The sequence below is a fragment of the Ochotona curzoniae genome, unplaced genomic scaffold (genome assembly GCF_017591425.1).
Source record: "Ochotona curzoniae isolate NIBS_2020 unplaced genomic scaffold, NIBS_Ocur_1.0 contig_883, whole genome shotgun sequence".
In the NCBI taxonomy this organism is placed as follows: Eukaryota; Metazoa; Chordata; class Mammalia; order Lagomorpha; family Ochotonidae; genus Ochotona; species Ochotona curzoniae.
The window spans coordinates 53,303,952-53,324,797 of record NW_024466599.1 but is presented as its reverse complement, the minus strand read 5'-3'; the positions used below and the strand labels follow the sequence as shown (position 1 = coordinate 53,324,797).

The 20,846-nt window shown below is 44.9% G+C and overlaps 1 protein-coding gene across 1 annotated transcript in view; it reads right to left on the bottom strand.

Annotated features, from left to right (window-relative positions):
* Nucleotides 1-17,024, bottom strand: part of EIF2AK3 (eukaryotic translation initiation factor 2 alpha kinase 3) — a 67,333-nt gene extending 50,309 nt beyond the window's left edge. The window contains exons 1-2 of the mRNA XM_040993561.1: nucleotides 16,570-17,024; nucleotides 2,175-2,304 (exon numbers count right to left, since the gene is read on the bottom strand). Of these exons, the coding sequence (XP_040849495.1) occupies nucleotides 2,175-2,304; nucleotides 16,570-16,874 (435 nt within the window). The 5' untranslated portion in view covers nucleotides 16,875-17,024. The remainder of the gene's footprint in view (nucleotides 1-2,174; nucleotides 2,305-16,569) is intronic.
* Nucleotides 17,025-20,846: the final 3,822 nt, after the last annotated feature.

Here is a 20,846-nt window from a genome sequence, read left to right as displayed (position 1 = left end):
TATTTTTAAACACATGCATTAATACTTGCTGTTTGCATTCTACTTTATGACACCATGAAATTACCTTTTGGTTTATGTTTATGTTCAGTTTGCAAACACACACATGCTTTGCACCACTATGACACACTGTAATATTACCTCAGATCTAAGCAGCTTACAATCTTCTCATTTTGCTGATCATCTTTTACATCTAGTTTAAAAATAAAGCAAAAACATGCAGATCCAAGCATAATCCCAGAACACAAACAAGTTGAGCTGGAGTAGTAATTCTCCATATCCAAGTCAAAACCTTAAATCATCTACAATCAAGTTGCTATTTGAATTAATACACTACAGCAGAACAGAATACTGCTGTCCTCAAAAGATGTTTTCAGCATGCTCTCTGACAGATAATAGGTATTTTGAGTAGTTAACTTTGAAAGTCTAATCAGGGCTTAGTATACAGGGAAGGTGAGAATTTGGCAATACCGTTTTCCTAAGTACCTGCACCGGTACACCAGGAGACTTTGGCTGGGCTTACTGGAGAACAGTCCTATCAGAAATCCCATCATCAGGCCCAGCACGATAGCAAGGTGGTTAAAGTCCTCGCCTTGCACGCCCAGGGTTCCCATGTGGTTGCCAGTTCTAATCCCCACGGCCCTGCTTCCCATCCAGCTCCCTGCTAGTGGCCTGGGAAAACAATTGAGGACAGCCCAAAGCCTTGGGACCCTGCACACGCGTGGGAGACCCGGAAGAGCTACTGGCTCCCAGCTTCAGATTGGCTCAGCTCCAGCCGTTGTGGTCACTTGGGGAATGAACCATCAGACGGAAGATCTTCCTCTCTGTCTCTCCTCCTCACTGTATATCCGCCTTTCAATAAAAATAAGTAAGACTTCTAGGTCATTCTCAAGTCCCTTATGCTAGATTTTTTTTTTTTCAAGTTCAATACTAGCCAGGAAGCTTCTGAAAGGGAAAGATTAATGAAAGGAAAATGCCTACCTCAGGTAACATCCTATAGGACCAACTTGGTAGGGCAGGTGGCTGAAAGCATTCTGGAAAAGAGGTGATTGCTTGCATGCTAGCTGTCACAACTCAAAAGACGGACTGACTTTGAAATGATTTTAACAATAAAGCACCAAAAAGGAAAGAGACTTAGTCCATCAAAGTGGTGGCAGGGTGGTTAAGTAGCTACCAGAGAAGTTCATTTAGGAGGCCCTGTTGGAGTCACAGCTACTCTGCTTCTAATCCAGCGTCCAGCCAATGCAGTCCCCAGAAGGTAACAGATGATGGCTCAAACACTTGGGACCTAGCCACCCACCCATGGAACATCCAGAGCTCTGGGCTCCTGGCTTCAGTCTGCCCTGGCAGTCATGGACATTTGGGAAATGAATCAACAAATGGAAGATCTCGGCCTTTCAAATAAAATTTAAAAAACAAAACAAAACATGCAGCTAAAAGTGAGAATTTAATCCTTCCACCCCTAGCCCCACCTCATCAAGGTAGGCAGAGTCCTCACCTTTTTGAACCTGATATTGACACTCTGAGTTCAGTCACTTGCTCACTTGAAATCATGTGCCATGTAGTTTGGAAACAAGGAAGTTAGGCTCTTTACCTTCTACTGTTCCAGAACACAGAATTACAAAGTATGCTTTTTTAAAACAAATAATCAGATTTATCTAGAATTACTTTCCAGGAAAGTTCAGATGAATTATGCTTATAACTAGAATGCATACTTGAGGGGGAAATACAGGGAATATTAATTCATGTGATTTTATGTCAAAGATAGTGAAATTCAATTAATTTTTTCATTTCTATTCATCTTCTTACTCCTAAGGGCCTTGTGATAATAAGAATAAGAAACAATTATGTTACGGCTTAGGTACTCTGCAATATTGATATAAAAGATATTATCTTTCAGTTACTCATTTATATAATTTACTCACTAAATGCCCAAAACAATCCTAAGAAACAGGTGCCATTATCCACCTTATTTCACAGGAGGGGAATTGTAGAATAGAAAAGTTATTATTTTGCCCCAAGGGGACACAGCTTATAACGGGCAGGCAGAACTGAAACCTAGAAAACTGGGTCCTGAGCCCTTAGATTTTAAAGCAAATACCATATTATTAACATCAGCAATTCCACATTATAAGTATACTTATAGTTCCCCATCAACATTTAAAGGAATTTCTTACCTCTGGTTTGCTAAGGCTGGATGAAACCAAGGCACCAGATCCAACATCCAAATCCCACTGCTTTTTGCCATGATTCTCAGGATCCAAGGCAGCAATCCTGCCATCTAAAGTGCTGATAATCACTAATGATCTGTAAATTGAAAAACAAATAGCACAAGATTAAGGGTGGGCATAAGTTGATAACTTGTGACACCTGCAACCCATCTTGGTTGAGTTCCGGTTCTTCTACTTCTGATTCAGCTTCCTGCTAATATGCTCCTTGGGAGGCAACAGCAATGATGGTCTAAGTGCTGCCCTTTCAGGTGACCTGGACTGAGTTCCCGGTTCCTGGCTTTGTCCCGGGCTAGCCAGCCCTGGCTGTTGTGAGCATCTGGGGAAGAACATACTGGATGGAAAAAATCATCATCTCTCTGCCTTTCAAACCCAAATAAAATGATTTTTTTTAAAGGTAAAGACAGGAAGCCTTAAAAATGAATAGAATGAAATTGTGAAAGCATTTAAGCTATTGGGCACTTATTCCACATACTCCAGAGAACATTAGTCGCTGCCCAGGCCTCTACTGATGGAAAAGACTAGCAGTAGTGCAGGGGCACCTACCTCAACACGTACAGTCTGGCCACTGCTGTTTTTAGACCAGGACAGTTTCATATGCCCCTTTTCTGTTGATGTCCCCTACGAAGAGGACCAGATTCTCAGGTCATCCGCACAAGGAACTCAGCATCCCCTGCATGGTTCTCCTCTACCTCCCCCCACCTCCTGAAAGCCTTCTGGGAAACATGGTCGGCCCTAACATTCCCTGATCTTCTTACCTCACAGGCACTTTCCAGGAAGACAGGGCTTTCTCACAGGTGAGGAACTGTTTTCTCCCCAGCCTTTGATGACAGAACCCAGTGATGCAGGTGCACTTGTACCTTGTGGACATTTCTACATGATTTTCTCTCCATTTGGAAATTTAGTAGGATCGGATGGTTCTGTCCATTACCCCTCCTAGTGGTTGACTACTGATCCTTAAGTCATTAACCCCTTTCCTGGAAGCTCTAAACTACCAGATTACTGTCACTACCTAACCTACTTCGTCTCATTTCTTTGGTTTTCCTTCCATGTCTGCCTTGCTTCAGCCATTCCTATTGTCAGATCCTAGATCCTTCCATTACAGCCCCTCACCCAAAAGAGATTTCAAGCACCCAAGCCCAGCTGCTTCCTCAACTTTGCTGACTTCAACAAAGCCCTGAACCCACCAGAACCAAGAAACCATTGAGCCTATGACTCTCATTACCATCATGTCCTTCTTTCTTTTTTATCAAGTGTTAAATTCCAGTCTTTCATCTTAAGCATTACTGTTCTTCCACTCTGAGCTTCCTATCCCCTCTCTCACACGTCACACTCATGGCCCAACTCCAACCCTGGTTAAATCCTATTTCCTGGAATATGTCCTCTCTGTTTCATCCTGATTAAATGTTTTTCCGTCCGTTTAAACGTGTCCTTACCGTATTCTGCCATTTTGATTCTCCCCTAACCCTGGTTAAATCCATCTTTCTCCTTTGTCTCATTCCAGCACCCATACAGTTGAATGAAGCTGGCGGAAACATAACCATGTTTACTGATATCACTGTAATTCATGATTATCAACCAAAAAGACTTTTTCTTTTTATGTTCAACGATCATAGCATTTCCCCTAGTCCAACTACTATTCCAATGAGATTGTTTAACTTTCATTTCTTCCCTCTTAGACCTTCAGATGCAAGCTCTTCCTAGCTCACACACTTCAGGGTCTGTGCTTCCTATTTCATGTTAGTGAAAACAGAGGTCATCAAAAGTGCTTACTCCCACCATGGCATGTATCCATCTGCTAATCAGCATCTGGACCCACGAAGTCCACCATCTGTCCCTTGGGATAGAACTGTCCATGGTACCACCAACTACCACTGTCATGTCACAACACTGGCTCCACAAACTTAACTCCTTCAAAGTTACTACATCCTCTGTGCCTCCAAATTCCCTCCTTCCCTCTGTCTTGAGCCATTTCTAGTAAAGTTTTTGCCACTACTAAATTATATGCCTCACTGAAACAGTTGTTGTAAGAGTCACCACTAAAACTTAAGGTTAGAAGCACCCATCCAGCAGCAACTTCTGCCTCTACAAAGCACATTTAAAGTAACCTGCAGGATACCATATTTTTCTTTTCTTTCTTTCTTTCTTTTTTTTTTTTTTTTTTTTTTAGCTCAGTCCTACGGTATTCTTTCTCAGTTTCACCTCCTGACCTCCTGGTTCCTTCTTATCTTTCCTCACTCTAAAAATAGTCTCTACTTACAAGTAATTTTTTGGGTGATCTCATCTAGTCTCACAGCTTTAAAAGCATCTGTATGCTGGCAGCAACTACCAAATTTATATCTCTGGTCCCAAGTTTCCTTGTGAATTCTATGTATAACATACATAACTGTGTCTGGATTTTGATCTCCAACAGTCTTCTCAAAATTCACAAAAAATTAATACCCCTAGATGACTGTCTCAGTTCTACACACATAACAGGACTTTTGCCAGGCACTATTGTTCTCTCTGAAACATGGTCCCTCCTTCCCCGATCTCCCTATACATGACAGGGTCTCCACAAATACTTGTTGAATGGAAGAGAATTATACAATTTTTCTAGGAATTTTAAAGTCCTATTTGTCTATTTAAATGCACAGGTTTGTTTCACTTATGCTACTAAAAGGTTCTAAGATACAAATTTTTCTCGTCTGCTTCCTTTGATGTACAATACACACACATTCAAAGAAAAACCAGTAGCTGCCCCAAGACAAATCAGTTTAAACCAACCCATTTGAAACCTTTCAAAGAGCAGTTAACCTAATGTGTAAATTATTAACTTAGTTTTCAAACTATACATAAGTTCTCACTTTGAACTTCTCACACAGCAACTCTTATTCTAGTTTGTGAAAATAAAGACTCAGACACATTACAAACCCTAATAATTTTCAATAGGAAATCCAAAGAAACAGAACCATCCAAACCTCATGCCTATCTAGTAGTCCTCTGATTTGCAAATAAATCTACTAAGAGCTAGAATAAGAAAACTGTTTTAGGAGTGGGCATATGGCCTAGCCATTACATGCCTACATCTCATACACCAGGGTTCCACAGTTACCTCTGGCTCCTGACTCCAGCTGCCTGCTAAATCCGACTCTGGGAGGCAGTAGCGATGGCTCAAGTCATTGGGTTCTTATCCCACATGGGGAGACTTGACTGAGTTCCTGGCTACAGGATCTTGCCTTTGTCCCTGGCCTAGCCCCAACCATTGCTTGCATTGGAGGAATGGAACAGATGGGAGCAATCTCTTGCCTTTCTGGCTCTTAAATACACAAATTTTTAAAAAATGTAGATAAAATTACTTTATAATGAAAGGCATAAAATTCAGGCCATTTTAGAAATAAAAACAAGGCAATCTAATTAAAAGATCAGGCTCCCAGCTTCAGGTTGATTCAGTTCTAGCTGTTGTGGGCATTTGGGGAGTGAACCAACAGATGGAATCTCTCTTTTTCTGTCTCTCTTTCTCTAACTAAAATCTGCCTTTCAAAAAAAGAAGAGAAAAGCAAACCCTTCATCCTATCTTGTGTTTTAAGCTAACTGGGGCTTTCACTGTGGGTTCTTGCCCCAAGCAGGTATCTTTTCTGCTGTATCTAACTCATCAGCACTCTTGGGACAATAAAGATAAGCGATTCTTCAGATCACCACTCTTAATCATGGCCTGAGAGATGTTCATTGCCATGACACAAGTTGAGAAAAATATATGTAATATACGTTGGGAAACCCATGAAGTCAACAACCAAGTCCTAGGGCTGAATGCAGGGGTAATCAGCTGATAGCAAGAAGGGTTGACTTGTAGAACAAACATTAACAAGGATGAAAAGCAGAGAGATTATAAGGCTATTATCACCCCATAAGCCACATGCTCTATTTTGAGGCTTCCATGAACAAGATGAAAAACGATGAAACAAGAAAGATGAAAAAGGATCAAAGGAGCCGCAAAGGCAGCAGTTCTGGCAGAGGAATTCAGAGCCTTGAAGTCAGAACTGGGCACACTCCAGCCTGGCTCTCCCCATGGCTCCACTGCATTTGTGTTTTCACACGAAACATGCCTATCTTGCCTATCTGAGTGTTACCCAAATTTGCTGAGCACAAAAACAATTTGGGTGGCTTTTTCAAACTCAGTTGAAGGCTCACAAGGGGTCCCCATCACAAGGGGTGCAGGTGGGAGAATGATTCTTTAACAAGCACCCCAGGTGGATCTCATGATGATATAGACACTGAATTACTTCATAGGACATTTCCTTAGGAAAAACAAACATAAAAAATAACCTATGATCCAGACAAAGAAGGCATATTTAAACACCCCTGTCAGTGGACACTTTTTCAACATCTCTGTCTCATATCTTGCTTTAGTTTATAAAAAAAGTTTCACTTTGGATGATTTCACAGCAGGCCCTGTTCCCTTACCTATGATCCAATTCTTCATAAGGACCACTGTCAGAACCAATCCCCTCATCAGGTTTGTCTCACAGAAGCTGCCCAAGCAGTCAGGTGCTTGTTTTGGATAATGTCCTTCCCTCTAAGCCACCAACTTCTACACCTTAAGGTCTTAACCTCTACCAAGCAGACATTATTGTGGGCTGGTACTGCACAGGCTGTATCCCCAGTTTCACCTCTGAGTACCAGAGTTCCCACATCTACACAGTACTTATGGTCCACAAGCTCCCTCCTTGTCTAGTTGTGCATCTTCAGCAGGACCTGCTTCTTGTTGTCTGCTTCTGACTCACAACCTCTTCCACCCTTAACTGTATTCTCACCCACCCATCACCTTCAATCTGACATCAGTTCGCCTGCTCCCGCAACCTCTACACCCACACAACAGCCCATTACCCTGTAGTTGCCGAAGCTTCTCTTGAATAGTTTCCTTCTTCATTACCATTTAGTTACTTGGCTGCAGAACAGACTGTGCCTTCTCACCACCTTACAAGGCTTTCTAACGTATATTCCTGTGTCAGATTTCCTTCTCATCTGTTCTTCCAACAGTTTTGCTCAAGAGATCTGATGGGGGAAGGCATTGTGGTGCAGGTTAAACCATTAGTTGGGATGCCAGAATTCCGTATCTGAGTGCCTGGTTCAAGGCCTGGCTCTTCTACTTAGTCATCCAGCATCCTGTTAATGAGACTAAGAGGCAGCAGAAGATGGCCAAAGTGCTTGGGTCCCTGTTACCCAAATGGAAGATGGAATGGCACTCCTGGCTCTTCTGGCCTGGCCCAGCCCCAGCTGTTGTGGGCCTCTGGGGAATGAATTGGAAGATGGAAGATCTCACTCTCTGTGTCTTGCTGTCTCTTTCCTCTCTGTGCCTTTCAAATAAATAAGGAAATCTTTAAAAGGGTGAAATGTGAAGTAAAGTTCTGCATTGCTGTGTCCACTGAGGGTCACTCTGCTTGCTGTGAAACATCAGCCTTTCACAATCTAGCTTCAGTCAACTTTCCTAATCTCACTTCCTGCCTCTCTGTCAACCCAGGCCTCTCTCCCCCCACAGCATCACATGCACATACACCCCACTTGTTCATTTCACCCCATCTCCTAAATTATTTAATTTGCCAAATGAAGATGGCTTATCATTAATTTCCCAACTTTAATGGAAAGACTCAACCCCTCAGAAATACTCCAAGTTTTGGGGAAGAAATAATTACAGTTATTAAATTAGGTCTGATAGAATTTCAGCTCAAAGAAATGCAATTTGTTTTAATTAACTTCCCCCTTACTAATTTCCATCAGGCTACTGGGTTGCAGCTTCATCCCTGTACATCCACGGGAGTGCTGGCTTGGGATCTGCTGTTCTCTGCTCACACACAGCCCCTGCGCTTTCGCTCACTCAGTTATGCTGCCCACACTGGCCCTGACACTTTCCACATCCAGACCTCAAGTGCTGGACACTTCTATACTCTTCATCCATGTCACATGTCTAATTCTTGAACACAACTAGCTTCCTGTCCAACTTGAAGGAAAATACATTTCTCTACTGTCAGGCAGAGCTTAAACCCTTAAAACACATAATATATATGTTTGTTGAATGAATAAATCCTGGCGAAGGCAGACGTATAAATCATGTTTAACAAAAAAGCAAGCTAGGAAAGACGAGCCTTGTCTGAAATCCTGCACCAAATGGGTTTAGAACAGGAGGGGAAAGAATTCCACTTTCTTAATTCTATAATTTTGTCAAATCTAAGTTCACATAAGTGACAACTACTGTATTGCTATAATATACAGCTTTTAATTTTTTCCAGAAATCTCAAGATGTTATTTATCCTGTGATTGCTCTAATTATGTCCTCAATTTAGCAGAAATGACCTTACACAACAATGAATACATAATTTCTGCTTGTTCTGCCTTACATTGCCCAGAACACCTGCCTAGTAACTAGTTATTCGTCAGATTCTGATAAGTACATGCTAAATTCCCTCATAAAGTAATTCTAAATGAGTCTTCTCTTCTGTAGGAGTTCCTTACATGCAAGAAAAGAAGCAGGCAACGACAGCATTGCATTGGTGGAACAGATTTTACTCTAAAAACTGCTTATTTTTAAGTTTCTCATTTCCTTTCTTAGGAAGCAAAAACTTTACTAAGCTAAAAATCTGACTTGGCTGATTCAAGTTGGTGTAAGCAAGAATCTTCTCCCCTAACATACGCCCTCACTAATGGAAGCATACATTCTCATTTTAAGACAAACAAGCACTAATAGGATTTGGCTTCCTAGTCCTCACCTACTAAGTAAACCTTCAAATAAGTCTCTTTTATTGAACCATATCACAAGACTAGCCATGCCCCAAACCAAAACAAACATAATGTCAAAACTTATTAGCTATATTCCAGCACTCTGACATATCAGCTAGACCTGACTGAAATACCATCTCAGGTTTCAACATTGCAGTTAGATTTTAAAACATTTTTGAAAGCACTTCCTCTATTCTATCCAACATTTTACATTAAAAAAAAAAAAAACAAACTACTTACAAACAGAACATGGCTTGAAGAAAACCACATAACTTCATCCCCTCACAAATTTAAATCTGTACCTTAAAATTCCCCTCAAAATACTTGAAAATAATCTATAATAAGGATATATAAGCAGTTCCTCTCTCCCAATAAAACAGAAAAGGAAATGGCGTTTACAGCCAATATTTAGGATGCCTCATTGAAGTTACAGTTCCCAGCAACTGAGAAACAGCTGAGTGCCAACAAACTGATACCACAGCCTCATCATCATACCCAGAGCCCAGGAACCAATGAAGATAGACAATTGCAACAAGGACAATAATCCATCACTCACCCAAAGTACATGGGAACTTCAAAAAGATCATGGGGAAATGCAGAGTTAAAAGAGAGCTTGTTTGATTGCAAACTAATTTAAAACATGCCTATCGGGAAGCTTCAAAAAATTCATGGAAAATATGTCAGCCATTCCCAGACCATGGCACCCAACAGTTCACATGAGAGTCAGGTCTGGGGTGGGTCAGGCTAGGCAAGGATGTGGCATGTGCCAGTGAGAGCTAGAATGGGTACAGCCCAGTTGGGCTAGGTTGCAGGGCCCACTGGCACAGTAAGATCCAGGGCTGGGAGTAGGTCTGGAAGGGGAACTTGGGGAACTTTCCTGCTATATCATAGCTCCCACTGGTGAGTCCACGAGCCAGAGCTGAGGCCAGGGCAGGGCAGGCCAGACCAGGCTAGAGTTCCCACTGGCATATATGTGGGCTGGGTCTTTGGGTGGGCTGGGCTGGGCCAGTCTGCAGCATATGTTAATATGAGCAAAGGCCAGGACAGGGCAGAGGCCAGGATGGTTTGGGCTGTAAATCCCACCAGTTCAGGGCTGGGGACTGGAGTGGGTTAGGTTGGGCTAAGCTGCTGCAACCACCAATGAGAAGGTGGGTCATGCTAGATTGGGCCACAGAACATGCCAACATGTGCAAGACCCAGATCTGGGAGTGGGTCTGGTAGGGGAACATCAGGGACTGCCCTACTAAGCTGCTGCTTCCACTGGTGAGCTTGAGAGCTGGGGCTGAAAGTAGGCCAGGCTGGGCTAGACTGCAGCACCCACTGGCATGTATGAGAGCCAGAATGAGTGTGGGCTGACCAGGCTATGCCATAGCATCAGTAGGCAAGTGATCAGGACCAAGTGCGAGTCATATCAGGCTGGACTGCAATATCCCTTGGCAGGTGCAAAATCGAGGGCTGGACGTGGCCTGATAGGGAAACTGTGGGCATTCTCCTGCTGGGCTGAAGACAGGTTGGTCAAGGTGGCAGCACCTGTCAGCACATATGTGGGTCAGGTCTGAAGGCGGGTCTGGCTGAGCAAGACAACAGCACATATGGGTGGACATGAGAGCTGGATGGGATGTAGCCTGGCCCAGGCTAGACCATAGCACATGCCAGCATGTGCAGAGGCTGAGGCTGGAAGTAGGTCTGGTGGTGGTTGTTGGGGGTCACCCCAACTAGACTACAGTGCTGCTGGTATGCATGAACACCAGCCTGTGGAGGGCTGGACTGGGACAAGCAGTAGCATTTATCATTTCATATGAGATGGAATTGGGATAGGAACTGACCAGGTAGCTCCAACCACCATTATGTGCATTGGCTGGTGCATGTGATGGACCAAACCTGATCCTGCACTGAGTTGATGCACACGAAAGTCAAGTCTGAGGTTCCCCCAGATGAGGTTTCTTTCTTTCTTTCTTTTTTATTCTTCATGTACATATATTTTTTATTGGAAAGTCAGATATACAGAGAGGAGAGACAGAGAGGAAGATCTTTCGTACACTGGTTCACTCCTCAAGTGGCACAACTGCCATAGCTGAGCTAATCCAAAGCCAAGAGCCTGGAGCCTCTTCCAGGTCTCCCACGCAGGTGCAGGGTCCCAAGGCTTTGGGCCATCCTTGATTGCTTTCCCAGGCCACAAGCAGGGAGCTGGCTAGGGCCAGTGGGATTAGAACTGGCACCCATATGGGATCCCAATGCATGCAAGGCAAGGATTTTAGCCAGTAGGCTACTGTGCTGGGCTCCAGATGAGGTTTCTTAAGGGACTCCCCAACTAGATCAATGGATTCAAACCCCAGCCACAGAAAAATTCACAAAGTATGTGGTCTGACCTGGGAGTTCATGTGTAGGTACTGAGCATCTTCAGTGCTGATGCCTGTGCAATGCACAGCATCCCTAAATGCTCATGGGGGACATGAGGCAGCTCATCTAGGCCAGCAGGGGATGTTAACTGCCTTGGTGTTGGACAACTCTCCTGGCCAAGCTTTGCAGCAAGTGTCTGGGTCTGTGGATACACTAAAGTGGACTTGGTTAACCAGCAAACCTTGGAAAATTTTTCTCAATCCTAGACAGTGAAGCCAACAACACCTTGGAACCATTAGGGCATTCAGTAGCATCCTTGCGATATTTTTTGCCCCCTTGGGGTCTCTAAGATATCATCAAATGACTGTTCCCCCATCCCTGGATGCTGATGTAGTTTAACAGCAAGGAGCAGCTCCTTCCATATTTGTTGTGCCCTCTTTCCCGTGCCTCCAAGCAGATCATGAGAACAAAAAGAACTGAAAAATTTGTCCCACCAACGTTCCTCCATATCTTGACCTTGCCCATTCTAATCTGAGGCGCAAATGGGCATGGATCCCTCTCAACTATGTCAACAATATTAAAAAAATGTATTTTTTAAAGTGGCCATTCAGCCTAGCAGTTAGGAAGTTCATATCCTACACTGGAGTGTCTGGATGGGGTTAATTGCTTGTTCTAACTCCTGACTCTAGTTTCCTGACAATCCAGACGCTAGAAGGTTCCAGTAACTGGGTGCCTGCCACCTACATGGCAGGCTGGGACTGCATTTCTGATTCGTAGCTCTGGGTCCAGTCCAGCTTCAATCCTGGCCCCAACCTATGCTTCAGCTACTGCGGGCATTTGAGGGAGTAAACCAAATAAAAGTTGTTTCTCAGTTTAAAAAATTTAATTAAGAAAACGTTATTTTAAAACGTAGTAGTTTCAATATGTTTGGCAGCAAAATAAATGAATGTTTCAATTCAATTTTCCCATAATCTTTTTAAAGTATTCTTGGACTTTTATTTTAGTCTAAGACTCGCTTCGAAAGTTATGTTTTAAAATTTGTTTCTTTTTTTTTTTTAGTTAAGTCTGGAGTAGGAAAGATGGCAGGACTAGGTTACCAGGCCATTTTATTCAACACATCAGACCAGTGTGGGAAAGGACAGAGAAGGGAAAGGGAAAAATAATCAAAACATCTCAAATTGCAAAGTATTTTCACGTTGCCTCAATCAAAAAAACTCAGTTCCAGATGCACAAACGGAAGAAGTACTCAGTAATACTTCCGGCAGAGAGGGAGTGCAGAGGAAAAACAAACAAATTTGCAAACCAGAGTAACAGTCAAAATTAGTTGTTGACAAGATCTGAAGCTGTTGGCAAATTCTCAACGGGAAGATGCCCGCTCTCCCATAAGAACCCCAATTTGTGATCTGCTGTTTGTTCTGAAATCAGAAAACCACTAGTTTACACAATATGTCTACATCCAGGACACACAAGGGTAAAATGAGACTGAGACTTTCTTCCTAACTTTCTGTAGTTACATCCTATTTAAATTTCAATGAAGTGTAATGTTTAACAGAAAATAACACAAACAGGACTGTTAACCTGTGAGTTGATTTAAGCTACTTTTTTTTCTGGCTGGTGGAGCAGGGGGAGTTAGTTTAGTTACTCCGTCCCCTGCTTTGAGATGTATGAAGAATGAAAACCAAAGGAGAGCTGAACATTCCAATGCACAGGGGGGAAAAAAAAAAGAAACAGAAAAAACACCAAAAACAGTGTTTTTATCTTGCTTCTTAAACACCAAAGACAACACGCAAAAATAGTTTAATTTTTACCTCTTAGTTTTGTAAGGGGCCTCGTTCCTCACAGCTGTTTGTACTAAACGCTTGGTTAATTCAGATCTCTTCCCCTAGTGCCCCTTCTTAACACCAACAGCATACTGGTCTATTATTATGGAACTGACTTTCTGGGTTTTCATTACTTTTTTTTAAGAGCACTTAAAAGATACATTGATAAAATTTGCATATTTCTTTTTTAAAAAAATATTTATTTTTATTATTTTTTTATTGGAAAGGCAGATATACAGAGAGGAGAGACAGAGAGGAAGATCTTCCATCTGATGATTCACTCCCCAAGTGAGCACAACGGCCCGATGCTATGCTGATCCGAAGCCAGGAGCCTCTTCTGGGTCTCCCACGTGAGTGCAGGGTCCCAAAGCTATGGGCTGTCCTCGACTGCTTTCCCAGGCCACAGGCAGGGAGCTGGAAGGGAAGCGGGGCTGCCAGGATAGAACTGGCGCCCATATGGGATCCCGGGTGTGCAAGGCGAGGACGTTAACCACCACGCCACCGCGCCGGGCCCAAAATTTGCATATTTCTTTCCTGTCAACTATCAATCTATTCACCCAACGGGTTTTACAAAGGTTCCCCAATATCTTAAGCTCACACACTACCAAGCTGACCTCAAGCCTATACCATAACAGGTTCTATCTCAAAGACGACTTAACTCTTCAACACAAGGCGCCTCTATTTCCTGATTCCAAGAAAGTGGTCCTCCTGCCTGCTAAGTAATCTTCTCCAACTGCCTGCACCTCATGGATGCCTTTCATCTTCAACGTGTCTGTACAGGCTGCTGCTTCTGGTCTATTGTGATCACAAGTCCCTCTAAACACTGCCTTCCCGCAGTGAGGAGAGGAGGCAGAGGGGCAGGAGGGGATGACTCATTCTCCTCTGGCGATGTATTTTCCCTGCTACTTTACTTCCTTAAGTGTATTGTTCATAAACAAACCTCTCCTTCCTCTCAGGGCTCATCCTCTAGCTCCAACCTGCTCTACTGTATTTCTCCCTCCTTTGCCACCTTTCCCTAAAATAGAAGGCATTTCCTGGGCTTTTCTCATAAGTCCACTTTCTCATAACTTGAGCTTTTCCTCCTGGTCCTAATTCAGTGCCAGTCACTCTGGTCCACCTGCCTACACACTGTCTCCCTCTGGGTGACTTCTGGGTCACTCTATGTGACCCACATTCTTTATCTTTTCTCCTCAGCTCTTCTAAACCTCTTGATGTTTCTACGCGTTCTCTATTTCATGGCCATAAAGTTGCAGTTTTTGAAAGTGCCAGATGGAGAAGGAGTCTATTCACTGGCCAGGCATCAGGATTTCGCCTCAAGCATCCCGCCACTCTGTTGGCTTGGTTCTACAGCCTCAACAGCGAAGCCCTCCACTGAACTGCTGCAATAACTCTCCTGCTTTCCTTACCTCGAGTTTTCAGTTCACACCTGTGCTAGGGAAATAGCCCTTGGGCATCATTTTCACCAGACCCGGCATTCAAGATACTCCACATTTTTCCAACTTTAACGTGTGTGTGAATCACATGACGATCTTGTTCCAAGGCAAAGTCACAGACAGAGAAATGATCACAGAGGGCTGAAAAAAGTTCACTGGACATAACTTCCAGCCTCTGAGCCTCTTGCTGCTTCCTCAAGTTCAAGTCCACCAGAATGCCACCTACTCCTTCTGCCTGGTGCTGACCATGGGCACCGGGGCCATGGTCAGCCTTCCCTGACATTCTCACCTACCCCACCCAGGGGACACCACAAAAACTTGTACTCCATGTAGCTTCTGTTCTGTGATTTGACTACAGGTATCCTCACTGTTAGCATCCTTGTCCAAAACCAGGGCCTCCCTGTCAAACTTCTAAGCCTGGGCCACTGCCAGGGCTGAAAAGTACCTGCTGATACGGATTTGTATCCTAACAAAAGCAAAATCTCTTCCAACATGTAACTTAACTTTGAGTAGGTGCTTTGAAGATTTTGTTTAGATCAACAAAAGCACTCCTCCAGGAGAACCCATTTGTCAGCCAACTTCAGAAAACTTTATTAAAAGTTTACACTTAAAAAATCGATCATAATACATTGGGGTGGTGTTGTGGCATATCACAGTAATCCTCTGCCTACAAGTGCCAGCATTCCATATATGCACTGGTTTGTGTCCCAGCTGCTCTATTTCCCATTCAGCTCCCTGCTTACGGCCTGGGAAAGCTTTGTCCTCAGGAGGCCAAGAGGCCAGAAAGAAGTTCCTGGCTCCCAGCTTCAAATCAGCTCAGCTCTGGCTGTTGGGGCCATCTGGGAAGTGAACTAGTGGATGCAAGATTTTTCTGTCTTGCCCTCTCTCTCTGCAACTCTTTCTTTAATATCCTTTCATGTACACATTTTTTTTTAAATTGTAACACACATTCAAATGATCCCTGGTGAACTATGCATCCTGGTAGTTCCAACATATGCTAGATCAAGATTCTGATAGTTCATTGAAAAGCTAGCCTAACCTACTATGATCTAGTAATTAGTGCCTCACAGACTCACAATACTTTCTAAACTAGATTCTAACCCTCCCTGATCTAATTTGCCTATCGTAGCTTTTATAAGCCCACTGGCTCAATGAAGGCATTACTCTCTCTTAGAATGTTCTATGACTGGCTGTGTACAAATACTTCACCATTAATCTGCCCTACATCCGAGTCTATATTTTGAGAAGTGCTTGACAAGATGATGCACCTAGTGGGTTCTGTTTTAAGAAAGTTATGACACGATGATACTTTTACCCTAAATGTTTACAGAGTAAACTTTTTAAATATCAGATCACTGCCAACATCCTAGAATCTCACCACAGCTCTTGAACTTCAGTGTGTTCCAGAATCTGCCCCAGAAGGCTCATTAATCGTGCAGATCTCCAGGTTTTTACTTGGAGAAAGTCAAATTCAGAAACACGCAGGGTGTGGTCTGGTCATTTAACTGTATACTTAACCCACATCCCCAGGTATGAAGCAGGTGTTCCACAGATCTCAATTAGAAAAACTGTGTCGACTCTCATCCTGGGGCATCACTGGTCGGAAAGAAAACGGAAGGATCTCTTTCCCAAGTCCTTTATGTAAACAGCGTAATTTCCTTACGCCAATCACAGGCGGTGACTAGTGTAATGAAATTACAGAGGCCAGGGGTCCTCGGAGCACGAATAAACCCAAATAACCGTGCAGCAGTGACTTGCAACCTCCGTGCTCCATTCCCCGAGCATCCCTCCTACACCTGCGAGGATGCTGCGTACTCTCCTGCAAGCCAGGACCTGAGTCTCCGGCCCCAGGATAGGCAAGCCCCGTGCTAGCCCCTGGCCGACAGCTGACATCCGCTGGAGGGTGGACCCGCACTCTGGATCTTTGGTCGCAGGCTACCCCTAGCCCCGAACAGCGGGTCTCCAATTGGTAAACAAGCCCCTCGCGGGCCAACTCACCTGCCTGGCGATCGCAGCTCAGCCTCGTCGTCGGGATCCGGTCCCCGCGGCTCCGGCTCGCCCGCAGTCGCAGGGAGCGCCTCGGCGTCCTCCACCGTCACCTCGGCCCCGGCCACGGCTCCGGCCGCCGGCATTCGCGCGGCCGACGTGGGAGCGGCCGCGGCCCCCAGGCCGAACGCAGCGTCCGTTCTGGGCGCGGGCAGGTCCCGGGCACGCCCCGCGGCCCCGGTGCCCACGGTCAGCGCCAGCAGCAGGGGCAGCAGCAGCGCCCACACCAGCGACCCCGGGCGCACGGCGCGCTCCATCAGCGGCCCGCCCCGCGCGCGGACATGGGGACGCAGCCGCCGCCGGCCGCCCCTCGGAGCCTCCGACCTGGGCAGAAATGCGCTAGGGACCCCGCCGCCGCCCGGATGGCCTGGACAGCCACTCGAGTGCCCTCAGCCACGTCTCAGCCCAGCCTCCGCCGCCGCCACCTGACTGACAGCCTCCCTCCGACATCACCCATTGAGCAAACTTTCCGCGCTTCTGTCCTCCGATTGGCTGCAGCCCCTGCCCATCCCGAGCCCCGGCTGGGCCTATCGGCTTTCCCTGGTTGTCCACATCACGCACACCAATCAAATCATAGTTTTATCCCTCCAGGCCCGACCCTCTTCCGGACGCAGTTACCAATGAGTAAAGCCCCTCCCCACATCTTTTTTATCTGATTGGTGAGCCTCACAGGTTCCACAATAACCTTTCCTGGAGCGGATTGGCCTTCCTGGCGGCTGGTCCCACCCCTCCAAACGAGGCGCTGACGAAGACTTGAAAATCATTGGTGAAAGTGGATGCTCCTCAGTGGGCTGAGCGAGCTGCTTTCTGATTGGTTGGAAGCGGCCCTTAATACGTGGCGGATTCTGACTGTGAAGAGTCGTGTCCCTCGAGGAAGGAGGAGTGGGAGGCGAGTCCCTGGTGGCGGGGAGGCGGCCGACCTTAAAGGAGCTGCTGCGCTGGCTCTTCCAAGGCCACGGCAAGCGGCCGAGCAAGTCGTGTGGTCCCTAGAAGTGGATGAAAGGGGGCAGGGCGCTGTAGGAAATCGGGGGTCCTCGGGAGGCGCGATGGTGGGACAGGTGATGCGGCTTGTTAAATCGAGATGGCAGTGGGCGCTCCTACCTCCTAAATGGGAAGGAGCCCAGGCCGGGGCATGTTACGTCATCTATGGCCACAAGGCTAGCTGGTAACAACCCTGACCTCACTCCATCTGCCTGCACTTCTCTATGGGGCTGCAGAAGCTCCACGTGGAACACAGCTGCCTGTTCAGTCGAGGCACTTGGACTTCCTTTACATCGTTCAGGACACCAGCAGATTTCTGAGATGAGTGAAGCCCTAAGAAGTTCCCTCTTTCAGGAATGGGGCGTGATTCAGAATAGTAACAAAAACAGGAGGACTAGAAGTCGGCCAGCCCATCCGCACTCTGTAATGAGAGTAGTGGAAATGGCCGTGCCTGAGCTCCGTACCTGGGCCCAGCTTCCTGTAATGTGGGCCTTGAGGGGTGACAGCCGTAACTCAAGATAATTGGGTGCCTGGCACCCATGTGATGGATGGAGCCCCAGACTCTGGCTTCAACCTGGCCCAGCCATTTAAAGAGTGATCCAGTGGATAGGAACTTGCTTGTTATTTATTTCTCTCAGGTAATATAAAATTAATTCTATACTGTAAAGATGTTGTCAGTTTGTACATACACACATTCTTAATTTATCCCATCCAAAAACAAATCAAATTCACCCCCCACTTCCCACATCCTACCCTGAGCTCCTATTACATTACTTTGGTCTTGTGTTCAACAAAACTCAACAGAGTTGGAAATTGTCTTCAATTCCTCTTGCACACCCTTGCTAACTTGCTGAAATCAATGGATGATTCAGTCTTCATCTTAACTATATGTAGCTCTAGGAACCCAGGATTTTCTGAATGATATACTTTACACTAGTTTTCATGTTTACATATCATAGCCCCCAAATAGGCTCCCCATTCATTTGAGGGGTTCAGTTACTGTTTTTCTTGCCTGAGAAGCTCTGCTGGATGACCATAACAAATACCACACACTGGGTGGCTTAACAGAAATGTGTTGTCTTACGGTTCAGAGGCCTGGAAAGCCAAGATCAAGATGCCAACAGGACTGGGTTCTCCTGGGGCATCTCTGTCTCTGAGCTCCTTCCCACAGATATTCTGTGCACCTGCTGCGTATGGTGTCACTTCCTCTTATTAGGATCCAATCATATTGGATTAGGGCTTCACCCTGGCGACCTCATCTTGATGTCATTATCTTTCTAGAGATTTGATTTACAATCTAGGGTGCCATTTGAAAGTCAGAAATAAGCTACTAAGAGGTGAAAAACAGAGGTGCACTTCAAAAGCATTGTATTAAGTGAAAGAAACCAGATACAGGAAACCATAATACAAGGTTTCATTCATATGACATTTTGAAAAAGACAAAACTATAGTGGTTTGATCTGATATGGCATATGACATGTAAAAAATTGGGGGCCTGTACCTTTCTTAAACATCAGATTTTCCTTGTATAACTAGCATGCAAAGAATAGATGATTGATGATTTAAAAAAAAAAAGATTTAAAGTCAGAATTGCAGAAAGAGAAAGCAAGCTCCTGTCAACCATATTTTCAGTACAGAAGATTACTGTTAGATGACTTGCAGATGTAGCCAAATTCACTAGGCAAACAGGATGTTACAGAGCAGCAATTCACAAGAGGGAATGAAAGTACAGAGAAGGAAGGAAGAAGGTGGCAGCAACCTAGGTGATGTCCAGGAAGATTGTACACCCATAGTACTCAGCCAATGAAGACCTGGGGCCTGCAGAGCTAGTGTACAAACTGCTTGCTATGAATGCTTTGGGTGTGTTTCTCATTGAACACCTGATCCTGCAAGATCATCATAGTCTGTTCTTGGATGTAACTCCTGAGACTGGGTCCACCTCTTTAGTGAACAGCTGAGGATATTTCCCACAGAAAGAGACAAAAGTAGATATCTTGCATTTGCTGGTTCACTCTCCACATGGCCACAATGCCAGGGCTAGGCCAGCCTGAAACCAGGAGGTTCCCCTGGGTCTCCCACGTGGATGACAGAGCCCCCAAGCAGTTGGGCCATCATCTGCTGCATTTTCTAGGCCTCTAGAAGAGAGCTGGATTGAAAGTAAAGCAGCTGGGACCTGAACTGGTCCTGCAGACCTTAGCTTTACCCATTATAGCATACTTCAGTAATTTTGTAAACTCCCTATAATTATAGCATCATCTGTCTCATTCTTTTTGGCATATCAAACACCAAGAATGGGTTTGTTTCTAGCATTGTAAAAAAATTTTCATTCCTTCTAAATAAACACCTAAGGACTGGGATCCTTTAAGAACCAGTCTTTTGGCCCGGCGCGGTGGCGCAAGTGGTTAAGGTCCTCGCCTAGCACGCCCGGGATCCCATATGGGCGCCGGTTCTAATCCCGGCAGCCCCGCTTCCCTTCCAGCTCCCTGCCTGTGGCCCGGGAAAGCAGTCGAGGACGGCCCAAGGCTTTGGGACCCTGCACCTGCGTGGGAGACCCGGAAGAGGCTCCTGGCTTCGGATCGGCATAGTATCGGCCCGTTGCGCTCACTTGGGGAGTGAATCATCGGATGGAAGATCTTCCTCTCTGTCTCTCCTCTCTGTATATCTGCCTTTCCAATGAGAAAATAATAAAAATAAATCTTTAAAAAAAAAAAAAAAAGAACCAGTCTTTTGCAATGGCTCATGTAAGAAAACATGGTGAGAGAATCAAACTCTTATACCGCAGGTAGCTTTGTAAGTAGGGCACGTGGACAAGAAATTGTATCTTAGCTGTTAGTGTTGTTTCTGATCTCAGAGTAGTGCCCCACTTTCATTCAATTGTCATATGTTGGGCAGCTGTTTCCAGCTCTGGCATAGTACCTTGTTTTAGGCCAAATATCCCACTAAGGTTGACTATAAAGATAGATTTAAAAAAAAATTTTTTTTTAATCATCAGAATTCAACCAAGTTATCCAGGACTTGAGGGGCTAAGAATGAAAAAAGAAAAAAAAAAAAAAAGAAGAAGAAGAAGAAGAAAAAGGCATTTACACCAGGAAAACACCACCCATTGTTTTCCCCCAGGAGCATTTGTTGAATGATGACCTAGACCTAAAGGGTCTGCTGCAAGTACACAAAAAGGCGTACTTGGAGAGCTATTAGGTTGCTTCATTAGGCTCCAGAAACAAAACTTGGAGTTCAGGGCAAGCAGCAAA